Source organism: Anopheles funestus, chromosome 2RL (genome assembly GCF_943734845.2).
Source record: "Anopheles funestus chromosome 2RL, idAnoFuneDA-416_04, whole genome shotgun sequence".
Classification (NCBI taxonomy): domain Eukaryota; kingdom Metazoa; phylum Arthropoda; class Insecta; order Diptera; family Culicidae; genus Anopheles; species Anopheles funestus.
Window position 1 is genome coordinate 70,051,772 of NC_064598.1, and position 12,550 is coordinate 70,064,321.

The 12,550-nt window shown below is 41.3% G+C and overlaps 1 protein-coding gene across 3 annotated transcripts in view; it reads right to left on the bottom strand.

Annotated features, from left to right (window-relative positions):
• LOC125766345 (lachesin) overlaps window positions 1-12,550 on the bottom strand; it is a 94,311-nt gene that overhangs the window by 34,657 nt on the left and 47,104 nt on the right. For 2 of the 3 annotated variants that reach the window (XM_049432206.1, XM_049432208.1), the window contains 2 exons: window positions 6,216-6,260; window positions 4,601-4,704 (listed from right to left, as the gene is read on the bottom strand). In XM_049432206.1, coding sequence (XP_049288163.1) covers window positions 4,601-4,704; window positions 6,216-6,260 — 149 coding nt within the window. The remainder of the gene's footprint in view (window positions 1-4,600; window positions 4,705-6,215; window positions 6,261-12,550) is intronic. The other variant, XM_049432209.1, reaches the window with a different exon arrangement.

Below are 12,550 nucleotides of genomic sequence, written 5' to 3' on the forward strand. Positions count from 1 at the left end.
GAGATAGTTGTGTTAAAAAAACACGTATTAGAGACCCAAACTGAATAGCGAAAAAAAAAGTATCTAGATGTGTAGATAATTTGTAACATTTTTCAAAAACTGCTACATTTCGGACCGTTTAAAGATATTTTTGAATATTTTTTTAAGGATACTGGAAAGCAAATTTAGACTTTTTGTTTTGTTTATCGGTTGTTTTGTCTATGTGTTAGTAACTGCTTTTAATTTATGATGATTATACAATATTTTTCAGCAATGACTCTCTAACTCTTCGGGTAGTTATCTTTTTTTGATTAATCTTCATTTGAAGAACTGGCATTCAAAAACATAAAACGAAGATTATTTATGTACTATAAGTAATTGGCTATAAAATTATTGTGATTTTGATAATTCGAGCTTGAACAGGCTGTTATTCAGGCTTTTGCTTCTCAATCGTAGAGGCAGAGCGATGGCGTTAGAAAAGCGAAGTATTGATATAACTTGTAATTCTATTTAATACACATGACAAATGGTCATTAGAAATTAGAAAAAAATATTTGTTGTTTAATTTTGACTTATCAAAACTTATCTTCTAACATGTTTATATTTTTTTAACGCAATTAAGGCGCAATTAAGAGTTTTCAAATATTTTATCGATTTTTTTTTAAATACATAATAAAATTTTTGAATAGAAGGCTGAAGCATCTTGTGTGGAGAAAAATATGTATTCCATATTAGAAAATTATTTTAAATTACTAGCAATTAAAAAATATTAACATTTAAATCAGACAATATTAAATCCTTTTTGTTGTTTTTCGCAGAAAAGCGACCGGTAAAATCATCCGTTTCGATTTCGTCCCAACTGACCCAACCATGTTTATTTGACTGAACAAATTTTTGGTCACAATTTCTCTTTTTTCTTTTGACATTTAAAATTTGGTCGGTAAAGTTTCGTAATCAATATCGATGAATGCAACTTTTCCTCGTGTGAAAGTATTTATAACTTTTATCGAAACCGTCGCTTTCTACTCACGCACTGATGCCTAAATTATCGGCTTGATTCGATTTATATTCCATTTTTCCTATTTCACTGTCGGAAGTTTCCACTGCTTTACCTTCATCAACGCCAACCGCACCAAAATGACACGCTTAACTTTTAGCTCCCGGGAAAGTTTCCCGTCTAATCGTACACAGCATTTTTTTGGTTTTGTTTTTGGCTCTTGTTTTCTTTCCTGCTGCCTTTATGCCATATGTTCCATCCGATCAGAGAGACTCATGCGTGTTGATAGGCAAAGTACCTATCCCCTGTCAGCGGCAGGATGATCATTTGATTTTATTTATTTATTTATTACCCAGACACTTGCGCAACCGTTCCCGGTCCGTTAATGTTGGCGTGAATGGGTTTTGTGCCACACAATCGCGTGCGTTTCGTTCGGTTTTATTTCCGTCGGAGGTGTGAAAAACAGCATCCCTTTCTGCCATCCCATTCAATCCGCGTTGGGATTGTTGTCGATGGATATCGCCGGAACGGCAACTAAATCCCCTTAATCTGCGTGTTGTTATGATATTATTCCGATGAACGAGGGTGCTTGTATTTGGCAGGATTTGGGATTCACTCTGACTGGAACCTGTAAACCCACAAACACACGAGCACTCTGAAGGGAAAAACAACAAGGATCACAGTTGGAAAGTTAAAATGGATATGAACTTTAAAGGATATGTTTGGAAAACTTTCCATCCTGAAAACCATACTGATGGGTCACCCTTCCAACCGTACCATCATTCCCTTGGCTAGCAGAGGTAGTCGGAAACTTAGGGCAACCTTTCAGCATCAACACCGCGCTAGTGCAAGATCAGGGATATAAACGAATTGATTTTAAATCAATAATAAAATTATGCTTTATTGATATTAAATCCAACCCACATCATCATCAACATCGTCATCACGGACCATTTGGGGCGACAGGTTTACGATGCCAAATAGTTCCCTTCTTTCTTGGCACCCGCATCCGAAGCTCTCGGATATCACATATGAAGAACCATCGTTACACTTTCGATTTTGTCTGTATCTTTTTACAGAACATACGAACGGATAGCACCGGACGGATGTTGTGTGGATGGAGCACCCGCTCGAGTTTCGGTCCTGAGTGAACGTGTGATTGCTAGCTCTACTAACCCCCGAAGTCAATCGCTTTGGCTTTCTGCTCGTTCTGTCAAAGAGTGAGTGGCTTTTGCTGCAAATAGGTCGGATTGCCATACACCAACCCTGGGTCCTTCTTGGCCCAAGAAGACGACAACGACGTATGATGATGGCGATGATGTGATAGAAAATATATCAATTTTTATATTTCTTTCTCCCCTAAATCTTGCCATCGATCATCACATAGATTGTGCTGCACAGCAAAGACACATACTTCCGCACCGGCAAAGGGATCCCGTGGTTTGCAGTGCTCTTCCAAGATTTTGACATTATCGCCACCGCCAAAGCAGAACCTCGTAATCGGGCAAGCTCAGATGACGATGTTTGCTGTCAGCCCGTTCGCTACTAGCGAAAGTGGATCAACGTCATCGGACGCAGCCTCATGTCAGTGAGTTAGTGTCTGTCGCTTCACCAACTGACATGTGAGGCAGGCAAGCCTTCATGGCAAGCAAAATGAACATGTACATTGAGACGAAAAGTAGGGCCGTCTACCTGCAACCAACCTCCCATTCGGTCGGTGCCGACTTTCTTGGGTTGGAATTTCGAAACGTCAATTTTTACCCGTCTTTCAGTAAGCTTTTCCTATCGGGCAGCAACGAAGCAGCGTCCATCAACATTCGCCGTACAATCTTCATCCATTTGCTAGCTCGCAAAATCACTAAACGTAGACACACTGGTACGTGAAATTATCCAACCATCCATTCTGCCACTGGCTGCAGTCACAGAATTTCGACACAAAATCTTGCATTTCGGGCACGTACCGCACAACTTTTGTGAACCGATCGAAGAAGCTTAAATTTCACGAATGGTGAACAGAAATGTGTTTTCTGACGCTGGTGCTAGAAAATAAAGAACCCACCCTGCCACAGCTGCCTTCCCAATGGAAGACTGTTGCAGAAGGCACCTACTGTTAATCCAAATCAGCGACATGTCAGTTGGTTACGATTTTTACGCAGCTATCGCAGCGAGACGAAAACAGTTTTTGGCTATGACAGCGAATGAAAGATGAAATGCTTTCAGTTGCGAATTGTATCCAATTGGTGTTTTGTGGCATCGACGTGAATTCATTATTACATCTACGGAGGACTGGGCGTCTCCATTGAGATAAGAAAACAAATCGAGTGATCCGTACACGGGGTGATTTTTCTAAAAGCATAAGCACCATCAATATTATTTTGATAAATGTTTTTAAAACATGAAACAGTTGCTTTGAAAAAGAGAATATTCTTTATGAATTTTTTTTTGTTTCCTTCAGAAACACACCCAATTCTACAAGCAAATTTATTTATTAATCATTCTTAGCTAATTTCAAAATCAACTCCATTTATTCTATAATTTTATTTATTTCACACAGTTGACTAGTCTTTTTTGCTACATCAAAAACAATTTTAATCATTACCATAAGCATCCCCTTTCTAGTGGGCAGGTGAAATAATCCTCTACCCACCTAAACGTGCACAAAACGTGAGGTTGAAAATCGGATTTCACACCTGAATGCACCAAACCATCAGCATTGATAGAAAATAGCTGTGGGAAGCTATAAAAAAAACTATAAATACCAAAAAGCATCCTCGTCGGCTTTGTTCCCCCCGAAATGGACCCGATGAAGCAGCACCCACAAACCACGTGTCATGCGTTCCAGATCCGACGGCCTGTTTGCGCAATGGTGGTTCCACACGTTTCACCCATTCCTCTCCATAATTTATCTGTCATTTTTCCTTCCAGCAATGTACAGCATGTTGTACTGTGCCCCTGTTTTGATAATGATGGTGGCCAGTGCCAATGCAAACAAACCCATCATCAGTACCGCTTCTAATCTGCAACCTTTCACTTGCCGCCTACATGCCGCAACGCATCACAGAACCACAAGCCGCGGAAAGTTTTTGTGCCCACACGCAGGGAAGCACAGAACCATGATGGCGTACACGCGCTAATTGTGGTGTGATGAAATGCGCGGCCAAACGGGACACCGGAGAAACGTTCGCACCAAAGAGGTATCAACACAAAATGCGAATGATGGTAGAAAAAATTTAAACCAAGAGGAGGCACCCACCACAAAACAAAACGAAACCCGGTATTATACTTTTTTACTGGTGCCTAAAATATCCGCTTATCGCTAAAGAGCTGACCCTGAGGTCTACCGATGACCGCGTTTGGGACATCCAAACCATTGAACCGTTTTGTTATGGATGCGTTAGTGTGTATGTGTCTGTCTCTTTTTATACAAACTAAATAACATCCTGATGTCCTTCATCCTGTTAAATTCGAACTTGCGTGAGATCCTTTTCACACGCGCAGAACACCCTCTTTTACACTACGCACACACACACCTGTTTGGTTTCAGCCCTTTTTTATCTTCGTCCTGTTGTTTGTTTGTTCGAACAAATGATACAAAACGAAAAACATTAAAATGGCGGGACTCACCTTGTATCCTTTTAGATTATCCACCACACAGGCCAGCAATGCGTCACGTCCTATCGTAACCGTAATGTTTGGGATCGGTTCTGCAAACCGCGGAAAGTTGGCCTCTAGCGGGTTGTCGAACATGGATGGGTGTAATACGTTGCAGGTTTGTGTCCAAGGCAGCCCAAAACACCATAAAAGAAAGGAGAGAAAGAGATGAAAACGGCGCTGCTAACGCATGATCAATCCTTCAAAATGGCGTTGGAGGCGTACTCGTCCGGGCGTACACAACGAGAGAAATAAAATAAAACAAAAAAATGAATGACGCAAATGAAAACCAAATAAACCGCTATCAGGCGAGGGAAAAACACAAACATCCATATGTATGTGAAGAAAAAAAAAACGAATAAAAAACTTAGATAATTATATACCATCAAACATGCCTTTGCTGGAACCGAACCAGCAGTGAGAGAGAAAAGAAGATTATTTAATTAGAAAACAACCAAAGTCTGTGTGCCTCGACGGCGAATAAAGGCTGCATATGGAAAAGTCCTGCTCCACAGAAAAGTCGCATCGAAATGGAGTTAAATTTAGGCACACTTCATACATCATCATTTATGAAGCCCGATGTTCGGCCGTGCTGGACATGGGTCATTTGCATGGGAGCAAAACCTGGCCGTTGTCATGGCCGTTGGCAAAACACAAGCGTACATACACGCTAAGCTCAACGGTGACCGTTGGCACGCTTCGCTGCACGATGGGTTTTTGGATGTTTGTTTCCCCGTTCTCCGTTCCGGTCATTTTAGGGACGAGTGAATGTTGAGATGAAAAAAAAAATGAAACACCCTCAAAGAAAACAAATACTAAAAGAAACCATATGTGGGATGGATATTTGGACAGGTTGAAGAGCAAATAAGCGTCGTTTATAAAAGAGCCGAAAGCAGCTTGTTTGAATCCGCTATGTAACATTTATGTAAGCGTGTGTGTTTATTGAGTAAATGGGAAGCTACGGACAGCTTTTCCTGTTTCCTCGTTTTTTTTCCGCGCCGCATAAATTATGCGTATTCCGCATGAGAAAGAAGGAAAGAGATGCGGCGAGATTTATTCTGCCCATTCCGTGAGGACTCATTTGGCAAGTGCACCTTGGCGGAGGCAAATAAAGGGAGCGAAAAAAATGGTCAAGAATAAACGGATGCTGCTTGGTGAGCGAGGCTAGCACGAAAGTGGGATTAATTTTCCATCCATTTTTTTTCGCAACCGAACACGCGATGCGTTACTTCCACGTACATTTGACCGCGCGCAAAACTGTGTAAGCACACTCATAAACAAGCGTTGAGAGCGTATTGCAACGAGAAAGGAGTGCAAGCAAACGGAGAAAATGCGAACAAAAATCACACCCCGCTCAAATGCTGCGGACCGTTTTGTTGATGGGGAGAGTAATTAAGCTTAATGAAGGGCAACCGACGGGTGCCATTTTTAACGGTAAACGACAGCGCCCGTTTGATCTTCGCCATACTGTCCTTTTGTTCGCGGGACTTGTTGTTGTGCCGTGTGCTTTATGAAACAATGTCTGCAAGAGATGTCGCTGCCGCATAAACGATGTAAGGCCATTTGAAGCCACTGTTCACATACGTACCGGTATTGAAATCCGACGGATTCTCGTGCATGTGTGATTGTTTGGCTGAAACGAGCGATAAGATAAGAACGGGAGAGAAATATTAATTTCCAGGTTCCAGGATCGGGAATTTCATTCGAAACAATTGTCGTCTGTCGTTTCATAAATTATTTCCATTGTAGCTGAGGCATGCAGTGCTTTTTCTATTTTATTATTGCATTTTGCAAGATATGTCAACAACAAAAAACTACAAGTAGTATATGCTGTGCAGTGAACCAATTTGTTGACAGATATGATAAGAAATGCGAGCGATGTCAATTTATGCTTTGTTTTCTGGAATTTTTCTGTCCATCTTGTTACGTACGTAATCTATAAGTCCACATATGCCACCTCAAGTACCTATCTTGTTCTTAAGGTTAATATTACACCAACCATACGGATCCATCCACTTCAAACCACAGATCATCTCGTGAATGAGACATATTTCTTACAAGCTTTTAGTCACTCAACCACCTAACTGCAGGTCCGTTTGCACTCGGGAAAAATATCTTTAAAAGAAGAACCTCTGCATAAAAACGAACCCAGAGCACGCATACTCACGACGAGCACGAAACCAAACAGCTAAACACTACGCTATGCTTTACGTGCGCAATAACGCAGGAATGGAAAATCGTAAATTCTAAAGAGTTAACAGTCAACCAACTCTACTTCACCGTTTTGGCAGTGAAACGTACCGGAATTCCCTTTTAAAAGCAGGTGATGACATCCATCCATTTGCAATGCGAGCGTCCGTGAGAGGACAGACGAGAACCATACCCATACAGCAGCCCCTTTTTTCCCGACAACGGGGTAGTCACCCTTTTTATTACCGCGCTTTCATTGTGCGGTCATACCGACACAAACAAGCGGCTGGAGGGCGGAAAGCTCAAATTGTTGCGCCGTAAAGAGCCACTTAGTTCACACCTTCCGGTTTCCAGCTGCCTGGTCGTCTTTTGACGCCTGGTGGCGCGAGTGGCGCAGGTTCGTGTGTTTTTTTTGCCACTGTTGCTGTGATGCAAGAGCAGCTCAGTCAGTCTTTCAAACAGCCCCCAAAAAAGCTGGTTCTGTGGTTCGGATGAAATTTATGTTACCTCAGCAACGCGCGTGCCTTTCTACGACATAACGATGGATTTTACGCAAGAGCACGTTGAAATAAGCGAGGGTGAATAACGTTGCGTAAAACGAAATTGGTGAAAATATAAGAGGCTTGCTGCTCGTTAGCTGGCGGAAAAACCTGACCTTAAGCAAGCAAAACCGGTTCAGCATTAGTGTTTGACTTGTCGAAATCCGGCCTCAATTTAAAACTGCGGGAAAAAGGTTTTCCCACACACACACACACCACCCTGTTACCTGGTGCCGTGAACCGCAGCCACCAGTCCGAGGAGGGCAATTACTTTTCGCACAACATCACAGGTACAAAATCGATCGATTGAATAGCCTAACCTTTTTTGAGAAGGAGACAGATATAACGAGAGAGAGCGAAAGAGCTGCTAACAGACGAATGAATATACATGGTTTTGAGCCAACTTTTATTTATCAATCTTCGGAACCTTCTTCAACCCAACCCCGGATAACTTTTGGTACGATTTCATTACAAGCGGTCGCATGAATCATCCTTCATGGGAGTGGGTTCATGGGGCTAACCAGGGACAAGGGTGTGCTCCATCCGCACCTGTTTGCCAGTTGGCCAGCGGAAAATGATGATTCCAGTTGATTTAGTAGAAAAATACGGCCGGCAACATCACAAAAAAACCACCCTCGCCATCAAAACACGGTTCACCAAGCGAGTGGGCACTGCTTCGGCTCAGAAACAGACAGTTTGAACCAAAACAGCACCACCAAACCAAATCCAAGAAAGGAAACGAGTTTTTGGTAAAGATTCCACCAAGAATTCCACCCTCCCACGGGTTTGGGGAAAGTTTTTCGACATCATCGATTTTTAAGCCTTTCGCTCAGGCCGAAAAAAAGCATCGAAAAGGAAAACCGGGGAAGAAACTTTCCAAAGCAAACCGAGACCCGATACATTCTGCAAGCTTTCAGGAAAAAGCAATAAACGGGCGTCGAAAGAGTTATCACCGGGAAAACTGTGTGTGTGTATGTTAACTCTGTTTTTCGGACGGGCAGACACCGGCAGATTCCTGGTTGTGTATCGTTTGTGGCCACCCATCCAATAAATGGGATGATATAACCATTTCCAAACCGCCCAAAAACAACCACCAGCAACACATTTGCATCAGCAGCATTTTCTAACAATGGAAGCTTAGAGTGCTGTAGCTTTTGGTCGGCTTTGGTTCGCTTTTCCCTGGCGTAGGAAGGTTGATGTTTGTGTGTGTGTTTTTTTTGTATCTGCTTTTCCTTCTTTGGGATGGCATACACATTTTAATGATATGCTACCATCCATATCGTATCATCTTTGGAAGGGTTTTCGAACAGTAAATGTGTGCATATGCAGCACAAATTAGTCCCTGCTGGCACATAAATGATGACCTATTGGCCGTTTGCTTGATGGGGCCGTTCTGGAAGATGATACATTTCGATGATTAGTTTAATAGTTTTGATAAATACGGACCCACAGACATTTGTTTGTTTGTTGTTTCCTATGATCGCATCATATAATCTAATATTCATTCCATCAAGAATTTATGTGCCAGCCTTTCCGTAAAATGACCGGCGGGACAAACCAACAACCACACATAAAATTCGCCTTCGGGCTGCGAAATATTGCAAAACCGTATGCAATTTCCCAATCGAACCGATTTTTCTTTTACCATCCATCCCTGCACGACGTCGTTCCAAACTCCCCATTTTGGGGGATCTTCTTGATCTAGTTCACGGAGACTGCAACATGTTCCACAAAACGCTCCGGAGCATTAAATTTCCCTAATCCAAGCGTTAAGCCCAGTATACACGTGGGAAAATGGTTCAAACGTAAGCAAATGGTGCTTCCCTCGTTGGTAAGGCAAAGCCCCCGAGGAGAACTAACAGCGCCAGGTCCGGTGAGCCTTTTTGCAATGTTTGCTATCAATTATTTATGCATTTTTTATGCATTCGCTCACATGTACTCGGTAGCACAGAGCTACCGGAGGAGGGAAGCTTATCGGTTAGAAGCGAGCTTAGATCGATTCTTCTCGTTTGGCTGCATCGAGCATAGAAACAAAAACTGGTCATTTTTGTTAGAAAAAAATTTGTAGATAACGCTTAGGGTTTGAAAATGAATGAGTTTTACTGTAATATGTAAAACAACTAAATTGTTCTTAATGGAATTTTTTTGCCTCGTAATTATTCTAAGAATTTCAACTCAATTGGAGCCGACAATGTGGTGAAATGGCGGGAATAATTCAAGATAGACATGAATAAATCAATAATGCTGTTTCACCTTACAGTTATCATCAAATATTAAAGAATGTGTTTCTTATATACTGGATTCTTTATTTAACACATAAAAATGTTTTTATTGAAAATAACAAAAAGTCATTATTTTCTGATTTAATGCATTATCACACGATAGTGAAAAGCAATGTAATATTTTTATGTTAAAATTGCTTATAGTAAAAATATACGAAAATAACTTTTTGAGGTTTGCTTAAAATTGTGATGTTTTTCATAATATAGCTTTATATTCTATTTTGAGCTCTATTTGAGTGTCTCAAATAATCTTGCAATTTTCAGGAAATATGTATTGAAAATTATTTTCAATTTATGGTTCGTACCACCAACTACTTGTTCTAATAAGCAATGACCCAACATTTTTCTACCATATTTTACAAACTCATTTATTCAGTCTAATTAGCTAGCTATATATTTTTACTCAAGAGTTATGCATCCCAACTTGAATGCAGCAGTGAAACAAATGGCAGTAACAGTGATAATACAAAAAGATTTTCTTTATTCTTAATCTTCATTTCACCTTACATTGTAAAGCCATAAAGATTTGAATGAATGAATGAGATGCAACTACGGTTCTATAACATTTCTGTTTTTTTTTTTTAGTTCGGCCAAATCTCCCTTCACATTAAAAGCAGCCACTTGCAGCACGGTAAAAATGTGATCTGTGACGGACGACCAAAACGGCTTGAAAGCCAGTTAAAAGCTTTCACTGTTACACTACGAAAATCGGAAGGAGAACAACGATTTTCCTAACCTGTTTCAATGCCATCAGCCTGAAGCAACGGACGGCAAAAGAGGCTGTTACTATCTCGCGTTCTGTTCTTAAAATTTATGAGTGACGTTATTATGGTGACAGAATTTGCGTGTCCATTTTTGCATTTTCAAGCCGCTTTTTCGTTCCTTCCTGTGGGTACGAGCTAGCGTATAAATAAAGCGCCGTTCGTTTTGTAAGTAGGTCCCAACCATGACCATGTGCTGAATTTGAAAACGAAATTTAATATATTCTCAGCACCCAATCCCGTTTGAGAAGGTGAAAAATACAACGAAAATATTTTGTAAAAAATATTCCAACTTATGATCGTGAGCTGACATACTTTCTTTTTTGTCGCTAGCTAAAAAAAAGGCCCGATATGCCAGACTTTAACAAAAATGCCAACCAACATTTTCTCCCCGTGGTCCGAATTATAAGCTTCATAGAACATAGCCTGCACGGCACAGCGTTCGCCCGTTTTGCTTTTGACGGTTAGATAAAAGTGTAAAAAATTTACACACACAGACACACGCGCGGACACGCTTACTCACAAAAAAACTAACCGTTCCACTCATTGCTGCCGTAGAAAGTAATCTTTTATTCAACAAACCGTGCTGCATCTCAATGGCGGAGAAAAGTTGACAGCAGCACCGGGAAATGTGCCGTGCCGTGGAAAATCTGTGCCATGCGAAAGACAACAGCACGGACCCACTAAATGCGCGGAATGGTGGCTGATGGGACTGAGACTGAGACGCAAAGAAGACTGCCCGAAGCAACCAAAAGTCCGTTCTATTTTTTTTTTCTTCTAAAGTCTCCGGTTGGATGAAACGTTTGCAAGGGTAAGGTTCTTGGCCGGATGTTCCCACCAGTGAACGGGACAAGAAAAAAAACCTCCCAACACACGAAAACACGGAAGCAAAGCATGACTTTACGAGTGACTTCCAGACGGGTTGACGACTACTTCTTGCCAAGATTCATCATGAAACTTTTCTTCTCATCAGTAAGCGACTACGTTGAGAAATTGATCTTTTGATTTATTGCACCTTGCTCTACCGGCGGCTGGGCGTCTCCATCCACCGACGAAGATGATGAAGTGGTGTTAGAATGGACCGGAATATTAAAATCTCATACACTCCAAGCCAGACAAGTGCATCGGAGTCAAGCTGTTCTTCATAATGAATAGTGAATGAAAACTTCCGCTTGCCCACTCACGCTGGTATACGCTGGAATACAATGAATGGAAAGATTATTTTTCCTGACATTGTACACCAAGAGCATCTTAAATTGAGCTGTTTTTAAGTATTAAAGTATGAAACAAAGAAACTTCTACACCACTTTAACTTGTATAAAATTCTTTTTGTACTTTAATTCAACAAACACATCTTCCTGATAATATCGGAAAGTAGTTTATGTTCAATGTCAATTATAAATTTATGTTTATTGTGACCGAAACCGAACGTCATTACGAACGAATTAAAAGATGGCCCAGGAAGGTTAGATAAATGCTCTGGCGCATTCATTTATCTTCCAGGTAGGCAATTTCCAATCGCATTAGAGCCCATAAAAGTACTGCTTATGTCTTACCTTTCGATGCCTCCGCTATGACTTTCCGCAAGCGGTTCACATCGTTTTTAAAGGAAAAACCCTCAGCTCGAATATAGCTTCAAACACCCATCGCCTTCGGGAAGACAGCATAACCGTTCGAACATCGTTTACTACACGCCCAAGTATTTCGCTTTTAATCCTGCCCATCGAACCTTAACATACATGTCGCTCATCCGCTCGGTAATAGCGATGTTTTGGAACCTTTTGTGTGTGTGTGTGTGTGTGTATTCGTATGAGTGTGTTTTGTGTTTTTTCTTCACACTCTGAACAATCTCTCTGTAAGACTCGCCCCAAAACGTCCCAAGGGGTCGCTCCGGAAACATCCAGTAAATATTTATAGAGCCTTCGCTTTTCGTCTTAAAGTCCTGTATGATTGCTTGCCTGGACACCCGGAGGCCGTTTGGTAGGTTTCAGATGCCGAATCGTTTCTTAGCAATCGAGTACCGGAGCAAGGTCGACCCAAGGATCGAATCGGGTCATAAAAATAAATTCCTATTGTACTGCCCGTAACGAACATTCCGCCCCTCGAATTGGTTGCCGCCCCAAAACGAGAAACGTTGGATCATTGCCCGAA